Genomic DNA, 14,741 nt, shown 5'->3' with positions numbered 1-14,741 from the left:
ATCAGTTTCCTAACTCTGGTTGTGGAGACCCAAAGCAGCACTGTGATGTACTCAGAAAATGCACATTTAGACTTGGGAGTTGGACACCAGAGAAATGTAATAACTTACTGGTTGTCATCTGGGATACAGGACCCTGGAACTAGAAGATTCAAATGCAGCATTTAAAATGTATTTTTATGTGGGCTAGTTCAATGTTTTGTCCCGTGTCCCTCATTAGATTAGAATAGATGGAGGAGATTAGACATAATAGTGACCTATCTAGGGGTAAAGTGAACCATACTGGCTGAAGACCACCCAGAGCAGATTAAAGCAGAACGAAACTCTCCTGAATATATCTATCTATTTAAATAAAGGTTTTGATTCGGGAAATGTTTAAAATTATTACATTGCAAATGTGGGCTTTATTGTTTTTGTTCGGCTCGTCAGATATTGTTGCAGCATTAGTTTAAAAATAACTATTAGTTACCAAGAATAAAAGTCAAACTTATGAATTTATTACAGATTGACTTGGTGATACATAACATTTTGTATTCAATGTCAATATAACTAATCCAGAAATGCCATCAGTGGTACTGTGAGATTGGATTAAAGTTAAATTACACTGCTTGATTCAAAGGCTGTCTCCTAGATAGGTATACAGTTAACAGCCTGTGTGAGAATCTGTGAGAAACGTGTGTGTGTGTGTGCGTGCGTGCGTGCGTGCGTGCGTGCGTGCGTGTGCGTGTGTGCGTGCGTGCGTGCGTGCGTGCGTGCGTGCGTGCGACCGTGCGTGTGTGCAATCAAGTAAGAGAAAAGTGCATCTGAGTGTGCATGAGACAGAGGAAAGGAATGAAGGAGGGAGGTCGGGTGAGAAAGAGAGAGTGTGTGTGTAATACATCAAGTTTGTGCGTGCAAGCTGATGCGGTGTGACCTGTGTGTGTGTGTGTGTGTGTGTGTGTGTGTGTGTGTGTGTGTGTGTGTGTGTGTGTGTGTGTGTGTACTGTGTGTGTGTGTGTGTATACGTGTGTCTAACACACAGCACCATGCTCTTGTGATCACAGCCCTCTCCTGCTCTGTTCCTCCGACTCTTGTTTATTGGAGAATAACTTGCCCTCGGCAGGGCGGATTATTGCAGAATAACTGTCTCTTTGTTGCCGTTTAATTCCCTCCATGACCGTGACCATGTGCGACTCTCGCAAGTTTGATACCTGCCCCGTAGCAACTATTTAAAGGGGGCCGCCGGCCCTAGCGACCGAGTCCCCTGGCCCTCCCGACTCGTGGCCCCCCCCCCTTCGTCCATGAAGCCCAATCCCCGGGGACGGGCTGGTAATCCCCCCCTCCTAACCCCAGGGGGCCTTCTTATTGGACCAGGGCTTTCCCTGTGGGGCGCCTTATTGGATGAGAGCTTTCTCAGTGGCGGGGTCTCATGACTAAGCCCAGGCCAATGGGGTGTCCATGATGAGGCTTGGCCTGTGTCTGTGTGTGTATGTACGTCTGTGTGGGGTAGCGGCCCGCTCATTTTGCCCTTACCACTGAAGCCCAAAGGGGGCTTAACCCATTTTGGGTGGGAACCCCTTTTGGTGTTTTAAACATTATGTTATAATTTAGCTATTGAAAAATAGCAGATCTACAAGCTCATAGCGCGCCACCGAGTGGCGCGCTATGAACTTGTAGGTCTGCTATTTTTGAAAAATCGTTAAAATGTCCCTCAAATCTTTCCGAAAATTGTCATGATTTAGAAAACATTTTTTTTTTAATTTCGACGTCAGGCCTGAATGGGTTAAGCGCATGCTGGACAAAAGAGAAACTCATTGAGGGCCAAAAGGGATACGAGACCATTCATTCATAACTTAAATAATGATGTCTGGACAAGATCACAGCGTCGGCCGCTCAAGGCCTCCAGGAAAGGTAATGGGGTCAATTCAGAACTGCAACTATACGCTGTGTCCCAAACTACTACTAAGACCATAAACAATTACCCTGTTGGGATTCAATACTTTAATCAATCAGTGGATTGATAAGGCACCTTTTTTTCAGAGTGGACCTAAAAGTCTTCCATAGATATGAAAGGGGAGGTGGGTTGGGGGAGAACCAGTCCAAAACACCCACCTGAGGAAAAAGAAAAATCCAGGTTTCCATAAAAGCGGTCCTGACATCTGTGCGGGGATGTTAAAGCCAGTAATAGCACCGTGCAATGGGGGCCTTGCGAGCGGCACACAAAACAGCAGGGATTCTCAAATTGTTAGGTCAGCGTCTTTTATGGGGCCGCACATGATTACAGGATGGAGTATGAAGTGTATAATCTGTCAGAATGACTGTATCTGCTCGTTGAGTCGGCGGGACGGATTCTCTGATCTGACCGTGCTTCCCCGTGTCACACGTCTGTCTGGGTCCATGGCATTCCCCAGTGCTGGAAAAAGTACTCAAATGTTTTACTTAAGTAAAAGTATCGATACTGCAATATAAATACTCCACGTTACAAGTAAGTCCGGAATTCAAAATGTTATTGAGTAAAAGTACAAAAGTATCGGCATCAAAATGTACTTTAACGTAACAAAGGTAAAAGTAGTCATTTTGCAGAATGTCCCATTTCAAGTTTTCTAATGTATGAAAATCTTTTGAAAATAGCTCCTGATGCAACGCATTGTGAGCTTGTAGATCGACTATTTTCAAATGGCCAAAATGCTGAAGTGGTTAATGTATGCTTTGTAATAATAATCAAAATAATCAAGTAAAAGTATTGAAATACTCAAATAAAGTCCAAATACTTCACAATTGTACAGTACTTAAGTAAATGTACTTCACTTTCCACCTCTGCATGTGGGCAGACGGTACATAGCAAAATGTTCATGTTCAATACAGTACAGTAAATTTTTACACCATTATAGTCACATTAACACTGTGTATAACATAGTGACTAGTGAGTCATGACCATCATGTCTCGTCTGCTCTGGAAAGGACCTCTAGTGACTTCAGAGAGCAGATTGGGTAGTTAAAAAAATCACAGGGCGAGTCAGACTCTTCACAACAAATCGTCTCAAAATTAATGGGAATGTGGTGTTGAGTGACGTCTAAGGGGATGTTGTCACATCAAGACTGCAACCTTCCCATTTCACTTTGTTAACATTCTTTGCAGTTACATAACGAAGAAGGAATCCAGAAGCGGTAGACAGCAGACACTAGGGCTGTGAATCTTTGGGTGTCCCACGATTCGATTCGATTCCGATTCTTGGGGTCACGATTCAATTCAAAATCGATTTTTTCGATTCAACTCGATTCTCAATCCAAAGAATTCAATGTTTTTTTTCCCAGATTCAAAACGATTCATAGGATTTCATCACAATCTACTCCAGTCTTGAACTGAAGTGACTACAGTAACTTGAAAATGACTGAAGACATGATGTTTACTGTGATTGGAAATTATGAATCGATTTTGAATCGTTCATAACGGAATCGCGATTCTAATTCGAATCGATTTTTTTTGACACCCCTAGCAGACACCAAAAACAACATGGTGTATTCTCATCTTCGATGTGCAATATCTGTGCAGCATGGGCGCAGGTGGCTAGCAGCAGGTCACTGAGACGTGTCATTGATATCGGCTCATAGACCCTGAGAGGAGAGCCCTAAAACCCAGGCACGAACCATTATTTTGGCTTCTAATACATTGGTGTGGTCGGTTTACTGTCACGGCATGCCGTTGAGGCTGAGGTCTAACGTTTGGACAAGTGGGAGGTACAAAGGTCACTGGCAGAAAAGAAAGAGAGAGAGAGAGAGAGAGAGAGCGAGAGAAGCGCATAGTATGTGGGCAAGCTGCAAAAGACATCACACGGGCAGTATAGTTGACAGAGAAAACACTGTTGTCGGAGATGCACACGTGGATGAGAAGAATATCTTCTTCCTCCCTGTGGAATCACTGCTTTGCTGCCCTGTGGTCTGTGGTGCTGCTCAAACTGCAGCAAGTTGGACTTGCTGGAGCTTGAATGGGAGCAATAAGTAAGAAGGCATCTCTGACATAAGGCGACATAAGACTATTTACAAAAAGACATAAATGAATACCAACTTCTAGACCTGGGAATCACATAGAAATATGCAGACATCATGGAGACATACTGTAAGTGTCACTTTGTATGATCAAATCTCTTGTTTCAACTCTTACATTTCTCACAAGCGGGCAGCATTCTTGATTAAAGGTTAGTGCCACATCCATTTCTCTGTCTGAATTTACTTTCTGCTCCTCTACTTGTTCCCATATAGGTGCGGAAATCTATCTAGCTCTTACTACCATTCTGGACGGAAACCTATTTTCTAGGTTGACAGGCATATGGCAGCCGATGACGAGGTAAATATGTTTGGCTGTTTCTAATGCCACCACTGACTATGTATGTTGCACAGCTTCCGGTCCCACATTCAAGTCCAGCCATGCAGGTGTACAGTATGAATGACTTGGCTGTCCGACATGCCGTGCAAACTAGTTCTTAAGAACTGCGCAGAAGCCTTAACACCGCAAGTAAAATGTCTCAAGACGTTACATGTACTTGCCGCTTGAGAATGAGAATGAGCTCGTTTCTGAGCTGACGTGGACTCCAGCAGGTTAGGCAGCTATGTTTCAGGGCAGGCAGACTGGCGGCCTGGGGGAAAGCGGGGACTTAACGATTGTTATGAAGGGACTGCTGGCTGTGTGACACAGGGTGTAAGTCCCGAGTTAAGCTTGTCTGGTCTCACTACAGGAGTCAGGGTGGCTCTGGGGGCCACACACATGCGCGCGCACACACACACATGCACGCGCACACATGTGCGCACACACACACGCACGCACACACACACACACACACACACACGCACGCACGCACAGACACACACACACACACACACACACACACACACACACACACACACACACACACACACACAGACACACAGACACACACACACACACACACTGAGGAGCAATTCATGAATTGGCAGACTTTTCAACAACAAAAAAAGACAAGAAGCTAAGGGCATTCTCTCTGAATGTGGGGGCAGCTTAAGAAAAAAGCGGTGTGTGTATTTCGTTTTTGTTAAATAGAAAGGGTTGGTGGCTCTTGTGTGGGTAAGTCTGTGCACTAAACAGCAGCCTGGGGACGAGCTACGCCCTGCTGTCCAAAGCTTGCAGACAGGTAGAGAAAAGGAGTCCCACTGGGGTTTTCAGGCCCTAAAACAAACAGCGGACAGAGGAGAGCCATGCAACTCCGCAGGCCCCGGGCTCCACCGCGGCTCACTGTAGGAGCAGTGGGTGGCTTTGGATGGGGAGGCGGGAGAGGAGGGCCGAGGATGCCTTCAGTGACGGCGACGTCGGTGGAAGGGACCGACAACCAACAATGACTACCTTCAAAACATCAGACACACATGCACGCACACACTTTTGCAAAGGTTTTCCAAGGGTTCGCACCAAAAAAAAAACAAAAAAACAATACCGCCACAATTTGTATTACAGAGCGACCTCCCCAATGCACACATTTAACCCCTGTTCTTTTCAGTGTCAGAAATGCAAGGAATTCAACCCTCTGTCCACTGGATGTTTAAAAGGAGGGTCTTTTTTAATGGAATGGGGGGGGGGGGGGGGGGGGGGGGGTATGGGGGGGGGGGGGAGGGGGGCTCTTGGGAGTCAGGAGCAACGCTCAGGGTTTACTTTCTTTGATGCCCCCCCCGCCCTGTTTAGCCATGAGCGAAGGCGAGCGTGAAGAAGTCGGGGCACTGCTATTCCGAAGGCGCCACTTGTGTGGGACCCCCCCCCCCCACACACACACACACACACACACACACCACCCACCCCTACTCTGTACGACTGATCAGAAGGCTCTTTGTGGCCCCCAAGATGAAAAAGACACAGAATTAATTGCGACGGTGGAGGAGGAGAAAGAAAATGAAATGTGTTAAATGAAATTAAAATCAAAGCTACAAATGAATGAATGGCTGAATGGATGCCTGGGCAGCCCCCCCAGCCCCCACCGCCACCACCGACCATCCAACCCCAAACCAGGGGGAACCCCAGAGGAAAACCATAAAGTGTTTTGACTTGCAACACTTCACAAAGGGGTCAACAAACAGACAGTGATCTTTCTGTCAGTCATGGAAAAGAAAGTCCCACAGCTTCTTGTTTCACACCGTTTCATTGCTACTAACTAGATCATTGAGCCATGCTTGTTGAATTGAAAGTGATGAAACTACTGGGATTTTATTCGGTCAATCAGATGGTTCTTGTAACTCACCTGCACGGTAGAGCATGACTAGGGGTTTTTGAATCCTTGGCAGTGCCTCCAGCTTGACTGACCGGTACAATGAGCACAATTAGATGTGTTCTGGCGAGGGAAGGTGGGAAGGGAGGCCGATCTCTGTCACACTGCACTAGCAACTACTGCAAGATGGTCAGGACGCTTGTTCAGTGGGAAGCTGAATTAGGAGGGAATGTGTGTCCTTCCACGTGTCACGCCCTCCTGGTGAAACTCATCACCGTCAGGTGAGAAGCAGCAGCTGGTGAGGCGACTTCACGCGTATTTGAATGGACACATGCTTGTCTACAGCCTCCCTAATGAACCACCCAGTAGTCAGCAGCGACAAGGGGACTATAGGACATCACGTTACAGTGCAATGTGTTACTACAATATAACACAACATGCAGTGGTTGGAGGTCATCTCTCTATTCTTCCCTTGAGAAATATCGACCCTGGTGTCAGGTAGGACATGCTGGTTTAACCCATTTAGGCCTGACCTCGAAATTTAAAAAGAATCTTCTAAATCCTCCAGTTTTCTGAAATAAATATTTTCACGATTTTTCAAAAATAGCAGACCTACAAGCTCGGCGCGCTATGAGCTTGTAGATCTGCTATTTTTCAATAGCTAAATTATAACATAATGTTTAAAACACCAAAATGGGTTCCCGCCCAAAATGGGTTAAAATGTTAATACAGTAATTTGAAGCAGACCACTGGATGTGACGCTAGATGCGTTGCCGATGCCATCTTTATTGTGTTTCGGACATCGCTGTAATTACCTCTCTCTGTTGGGAGAGGGCGACAGCAACCATGAACAGATTGCCACTTTAACCGATGGTCACCAAATCCAAGAAAAGAAAAAAAACACACCACACAGGAGGCCTGGGGTCTGATTCCCTTTAACGATGCCTCTGGCCTGGTTGGGCGCTCTATTAAACACAAGTGGCAGTGTTCAAGGTGGAAACCTGCCAGGGAATTGTGTACTAGTAAACTCATACTGGTTCAGCACCTGCTCAGCGGGGACGCGAACTGGGGAAGAACCACTGCGTGTGCGCATTATGCCACTGGAACTCCTCACTGTCGAGTGTTAATTCCATGTGTATTGGAGGAGGAATGACGTGCTTGTCTACACCCCAGACCTCCACCACCACAACAGTGGTTGGCAGTGACAGGGACTGCAGTACACATGAGGGAGATAGGTAACGTAATGACTGAAGTAGGAAAAACAGAGAAATAACAGTGACAATTAATGAGCTCTGCACTTTCAACATATGCATAGAAAGAGATTTAGAAACGAACGAAAGAATTCAGGAGGGATGGCTGTGATAACATAACTGCCCACTTCCCCTGACCTTTTTTTTGTTCGGCTGCTTCGTTTAAAATTGTACATCAGCGGCACTTGTGTAACTGGGTAAAAACCTGTTTGGCTGCATCCCTCTCCCTCTCCCCCCCCCCCCCCCCCCTCTCTCCATCCCCCTCTGTCCTCCCTCTCCCTCTCCCCCCCCCCCCCCCCCCCCCTCTCTCCATCCCCCTCTGTCCTCTCTATTCCTCTCTCCATAAAAAAAAATGCCTTGTCCCGTAAACATCTTCAAAAAACGTCCGCCTCTATTTTCTGCCAACAACGTGGATGTGACAAATCATTCCTGGAAGATTTTTGTGGTCGTTCTCTCCTCTCTGATCCTGCTGGCGTACGGCTGCGGCAGCAGCTGTTTTCGCTGGCTGTTGTTTGGAGGCAGCAGGTGTAACTGTGTCTGTGTTTATGATGTTTTGGCTCGTGGTTCCCCGAATCAAAGCAAGGTGCGGTTTCTCTGCTAATGCACGAGGGCTGAGGTCGATGCTGGTAGCCAGCATATAGTATAACGTGTGTGTGTGTGTGTGTGTGTGTGTGCGTGTGTGTGTGTGGGGGGGGGGGCTTGTTTTGAATGCATGGTCTGTTTGGATTTGTATGTGTATGTGCGCGCGTGCGTGCAAGCATAAGCCAAGTAACACACTTACGGTAGAGACTGCAAGTGAAAACAATGTCAAACAGTGCACCCCCATCTACCACCTATCTGTACTACTGCCCATCCCTACCTGGTATGCACCTCTCAGCTGATTATCAGATGGAAACGGAAACACACAATGGGGAGTGTCTGTGTGTGCATGTGCCTGCATGTGTGCATGTGCCTGCATGTGTGCATGTGCCTGCATGTGTGCATGCTTATGCAAGAAAAAATAGGAAAAGAAGCTCATTGCTTAAAAACAAAATACAAAAAAGAAAACATAGGATGCTCAACTTGAGAACAAGTAAGTCGGAATATTGACGTCAGGAGGTTTCCATACAGTTAAGCTTTGGTATGAGAGCCGTTAGGATGCTTCAAATATCTGTCTCAGAACCATGTTTCTCTGTTGTACACACAACCCTGGGGGACGGGACAGGGACATTGGAGGGCACATTATCTAGGTCTTAACGCGTCAACGTCTTGTAACCATGTCAATTTTCCTCGCCCCCTCGTGTCCTGTTCTCTCAGCCTACCCGTTTCCACTTCCACTCTCACCCTGTCCCTGCCTTTAGTTCTCACTCACTCTCTCTCCCTCCCTATCTTTCTCTCAGTCTCCATCCTACCTGGTTCAAATTTCCATGTCATTTGGGAGCAGGAAGCTGTTTTGTGTCCAGCCCTGCGTTGTGTCGGGGTGTTGTAATTGGCCCAGGTAAAGCTGGGAATTACAGCCGTCCTGTCAGGCATGTATCAGGTTTAAGCCCATGGCTTTCAGAGACAGGAATTCTCAGGGAGGCCCCCTAACTTTGTGAATGTCTACCAGCACTTAACACTGGCTGGTTTAAATGCATGTACACCTGTTCATGTGTGCATATATAGTATGTGTGCAAACTATGCACAAAAACGAAAACAAATATCCCCTCTTATACACATACGTGCATGAAAGCTTAAGTATCACATACATAAATGCATGCATAGCCTGCCCTACACGCACATGTATACACACAGACACAACCACATACTGTACATGCACAGAAGAAGAGCCCACATGCATGCACAGTACAGGTGAGAAAAACAGGGTGATGAGCGCCCGGTTTCGGGCTGTGGGCCGGGGACGGGGGTCGGCGTGCCAACCGAGAAGGGATGAGGCCGGGGCAAGTGCGCGGGCGGCGCCAGTTGAAAGATAAAAATCACACCCGTGTGAACTGAGTGGTGTAAGGTCTTATATAGACTGATCAGCTGTGGTCTGACGTAATGTCTGACGTAATGAAATCACACCCGTGTGAACTGGGTGACCATAGCAACCATGCTAATTTTTTGGTACAGACAGACAGACACGTAAACTAACAAAGCCAGTTGTAGGAGTGGTTTACACCACTCAAAGATTACACACGTGTGAACTGAGCGGTGCAACTATACTTTTATTGTGATAGTTACTGTACAGTTTTATGGTTAGTTATACTTTTATTGTTATAGTAAGTTATAGTTCTCAGTGTGAATGGGTCTTTAGGCTGCTCAACAGTGCCACTTTAGGTCACCCAGCAGTATTGCAGCCGTTCATACCCCAGACAGACAAACATCGGGACATAGGGACACACAAAGCCAGTCATTGGAGCGGTGTGCAACGCTCAAAATAAGGCTTCCCGTGCCGGAATAACGCCCCCCTCGTCCGTTTTTCTCACTTGTACACACAGAGGGATGTTGAAAGAGCGGCTGATGAACCAACCACTGTGCCATCAGGACTCGTTTCTACATTCACTGATGCTGTGTGTCTGATTTGTCTGACAGACAGCCACAGGTGGGGCTTTCTTAAGGCACCCTGTGAGGTTTGGTGCTTTGCAAGTTACTATGTGTAACTCTATACAGTTTGTCGGAGTGCAGTGAACTTGGGTGGTGTGTGTGTGTGTGTGTGTGTGTGTGTGTGTGTGTGTGTGTTATAGAGATGTCTAAGTGCCTGGAGACGGGACTGGTTTGTATATCTAAACGACTGGGAGAAAGCCCTTGTGGCCAACAGCATCTGCCAGGTGTGTCTTCTGGAGCAAAGCTATGAACACAGGTGCTCCAGTCAAGATGTTCCATGATTTAACGACATGAACCCTAGCATCCCTATTCTGAATTTGGGCAAGTCAAAACACGAGAACATTCAGTGAAAAGATATTCATGAACTTGTAGATCGGATATTTTCGGTGAAGAGATTTGATGTAGGGCAAAAAAGGACAGGGCAAGTACAGTATAGCAGTATAGAATATAAAAGGACAGGATACTGTGAGACCCCAGTTAACAAAGTACATTATAAAGGTTTAAGGTGTTTAAGACTGTGGCTATATTGGGCAGCTAACAAGTGATAATGTATGATCAGCAAATGTTACATTCAATGATAATTTATTTAACTGTGAAAGGGTCAAATTTGATCCACGACTAATACGTAAGGGAAAAAGACAATTCAGCTATATCTTGCGCCACCCCTTAACCCTTCGCTAAACTTATTTGCCATATTTTACTATTTTAAAACATTTTAACAGAACCGATGCCGCCAGCATCTTTGAAAATAAAGGCGCTAGAGCACCAGCAGATTCTACTCTGAAAGGCCCCCCCCCTTCCGTTCCCCCCCAAAACCGGGAGGCATAATATTCCGTTATTTCCTCACGCTGGTCACGCTAAAGTATCTCTATAGAAGCGTTTATATTCCAAACAAGATGCATGCTGAAGTCAGAAATGAAGAAAGAACATTGTCCAACGGCGGCACGCATGCGCAGAACACAAGGAGTATGGTGCAGGAGAGGCCAACCAGAACACAAGGAGTATGGTGCAGGAGAGGCCAACCAGAACACAAGGAGTATGGTGCAGGAGAGGCCAACCAGAACACAAGGAGTATGGTGCAGGAGAGGCCAACCAGAACACAAGGAGTATGGTGCAGGAGAGGCCAACCAGAACACAAGGAGCATGGTGCAGGAGAGGCCAACCAGAACACAAGGAGTATGGTGCAGGAGAGGCCAACCAGAACACAAGGAGTATGGTGCAGGAGAGGCCAACCAGAACACAAGGAGTATGGTGCAGGAGAGGCCAACCAGAACACAAGGAGTATGGTGCAGGAGAGGCCAACCAGAACACAAGGAGTATGGTGGAGGAGAGGCCAACCAGAACACAAGGAGTATGGTGCAGGAGAGGCCAACCAGAACACAAGGAGTATGGTGCAGGAGAGGCCAACCAGAACACAAGGAGTATGGTGCAGGAGAGGCCAACCAGAACACAAGGAGTATGGTGCAGGAGAGGCCAACCAAAAAAGAAACATTATATCAACAACAAAAAAAAAGCCCTAAAGACATGTATACACGTCCAAGGCCTCCTGCAGTTTGATCAGAAAGGACGTCTATACACGTCCTTAGCAAATATTGTATTAAAATAGTTAAAATAGACGATCTACAAGATCACAACGTGTCGATGTAGATTGGCTGGTTGAACTATTTTAAAATGTTTTAAAATAGTAAGAAATGGCAAATAGCTTTAGGGATAAGGGGTGGCGCAAGATAGGGCCCGCTATCTCCGCTCTCTTTCCTGTCTGAGTCTCTCTAACATTCTATCATCGGCTGACTAGGGTTCTTGGCGCTTACTCTGACCGCGCGCTCTGGATATGAGTGTTGAGGGACGTGAACATTAGAGGTTGTGTCAGTGTGCCGTTATTCACTTACCGTTCCACATCCCAGACTCGAAGAGGGGAGAAGTTTTCGCAGCATGCTGTTCCTGTCACAAACGAGCTGTATGCACACACAGACACACACACACACACACACAAAATGATAAATAGTAAGTATGCTGTAACAGGGAGGATTTACCGCCAAGAGTATAAACTCCATATAATGACAAAAATAGGAAATGTAAAGAAGGCAGTCCTTCCCAAGCCCACCAGTGCTGCAGTCTGCATTCTCGTCCCCATTGTGTAGCGTCACTCCACACACACACACACACACACACACACACACACACACACACACACACACACACACACACACACACACACACACACACACACACACACACACACACACACACACACACACACACACACACACACACACACACACACACACACACACACACACACACACACACACCCTCACTCCCTGGTCTGACACACAACCAATTGTTTCCCACAAGAAGAAAAGGAGAGAAAAACTTAAACACTTGTGATCCTTTGACTGGAGTGACAGGTTGGAATTAGCCGCCAAGGTATGCACTGGTGAATGTGATGCATGGGGAGGCGAGGGCTAGGAGGTGAAAGGAGAGGGGAGGAGCTGTGCCAGAGAGAGGGGTGAGGGTCCTGTGTAGAGGGTGGGGCGGTGACCAGGGGAGCGGACCAGCAGGGGGCCATCAGTTGGGCCGGGCCCATATCTCTGGGGCTTAGGCCTCCCCGCTGGGTTGACGGACGGGGGGGAGGACCCACCTTTCACTCAAGGGAGAGAAGGCAACCGACGCATGCCGGTAGCCTGATGGAGAAGCATGCATGGACGACGTGGACGTTGAAACACAGAGGAACAACTAAACAATAAGTACCACTGGGCCTTCTCTTGCTCTTGGCTTGTCTCTTGTGTTACCCACATCTAATACTACTTAATATCCAAGACATGCAATACCTGGAAAGGTGAGGTAAAGAAAAGTAACTATTAGTTTTAAAATACCTGATAATGAGCACCTACACTGTAAAATGTACAGTTACAAAATGATAAATGAACACTGAGCATTTTACTGTTTGAGACACAACCATGTCTTGCACTATATAATTGACCGACAGGATAAGACATCCGGTTGTCCAGACAGAGCCACAGATCCCACCACTATGCCCATAATGGTCAGGTGCATATATGGGACCGACCGATTTCAAACTTAGCGTGGGCACTGGGCAGTGGCATGGACTTTTTTATATTCCATCCTGATAGGTTAAAATTATAGCTTCCCAACATTTTCAGGAGGGGTGTGAAACTTTGCACGCACATTCCCATGTTCACTATTTTTGCATGACACTGATGTATGACAAAGCATAAAATAATTATTAGTCAGACAAATTGGTTTAGTTGATTATAAAAATCTATTTGAAATTTTCAGTGTCAATTTGTTATGTAAAAAAACAACATGATTCTGGTTGTTAGATGAACCGCAACATATCCCCGCTGGAGGTGCCCAACTGTGGAACTGTTCAGTACATAAGAGTGATCTTTATACTGTGCGGTGTGACGGTGGCTGTCTTCTTGTTTGCTTGACTCTCTCTATTTTAAACTATATGTTCTGCACCGGTGGTGACAGCATGAATTTCCCCCTTTGGACCTTCCCCTAATGGACCTTATCAATCAATCAATCAATCACTAGGATTCGTCAGTGTGGCAGACAGCGAGCATACAGAAGCTATGGGGGAGTGGCCGGCCTTCCTACCTACGGGATTGCACCAGTGGGCCAAAAAAAACAACGGGCGGGGTCCCATGAGGGGGATCCCCGGCCCCGGGCGGCCGACCCGCCACCGGGTTGATTCCTCTAGGCAGACTGCGCGGACCCCACAAGTTTACCTCTTAACACAATCAGCGCCGAGATTTCTTTCAAAATAGCAGCTCGGGGTGCCGCGCAGATATGGCAGCTTTTACTCTGAAAGCCCCCCCCCCCCCCCCCCCCTTCCGTTCTGTACAAAAACCGGGAGAAATATTGTTGCTTGCTTACCTCGCTATGATTACGATAAAGTCTCTCGATAATCCCTCGTGTTCATATTTTGAACGAGAGGCATGTTGAAGTCAGAAATGAAGAGCTTAGTATATCCATCTGGTCAAAACCAGGGCGAGCTCCTTAGATTAGGAGATACGAGCCTTTCTTTCTGAGCGGTAAACAGGGAAGTGAACGGTAACGCGCATGCACGAACAGCAAGGAGTATGGTGCAGAAGGAGGACAACCCCCCCAAAAAAGGAAAGAAAACTGAATATTGGAGTTCTTTGTCAGGCATGCCCAAATATGCAGATGTCAGAATGATGTCAGAAGTCGGTGGGACGAATGGAGTCTGGCCCGGGCAGAGGCCTTGCTGTGGCCTGGGCAGAGGCCTTTTGTGGCGGTTCTGGACAACCGTGGGTCCAACCGACTCGACACCGGGCACTGCACTACCTGTCGGGGTGTGGAACGCGTGTGTCGAATTTGAAGTAGGTGGGGCGAACGGTTGTCGAGTTACGTGGATTATAGCCGTACAGACGTACACACAGAGACTTGGTGCATTTATAGTTAGATTAGGTATCACCCCCTTTCCGAAGAAATGCTTGGACATTGGAAGGCGTATGGACCACGCTTAGGGATCAAACACCAGGTCCCATTACGGATCAATACAAGGTCGAGAGGATAGCATGGTAAGAGAAAGGGTGACAAGTGGAACGACTCTGGTTGACAGAAAGAGAGGGCACTAGGGTTGGAGTGGGGTGACAAGGGTTGGTGATGAGGGGGGGGGTGTCAGGATTGGACATTGGGGTTGGATGAAGACGAGGGTGGAGCGTACTGTAGGGGG

At 47.0% G+C, this 14,741-nt stretch overlaps 1 protein-coding gene across 1 annotated transcript in view; it reads right to left on the bottom strand.

Moving 5' to 3' along the window:
* The window catches only part of fbxw4 (F-box and WD repeat domain containing 4), an 87,379-nt gene that overhangs the window by 43,828 nt on the left and 28,810 nt on the right, over nucleotides 1-14,741 (bottom strand). Inside the window, exon 6 of the mRNA XM_079512070.1 lies at nucleotides 11,905-11,970. Within this exon, the coding sequence (XP_079368196.1) occupies nucleotides 11,905-11,970 (66 nt within the window). The remainder of the gene's footprint in view (nucleotides 1-11,904; nucleotides 11,971-14,741) is intronic.

This window comes from Electrona antarctica (assembly GCF_951216825.1).
Source record: "Electrona antarctica genome assembly, chromosome: 10".
Taxonomy (NCBI): domain Eukaryota; kingdom Metazoa; phylum Chordata; class Actinopteri; order Myctophiformes; family Myctophidae; genus Electrona; species Electrona antarctica.
This window is presented reverse-complemented; position numbering and strand designations above follow the sequence as displayed.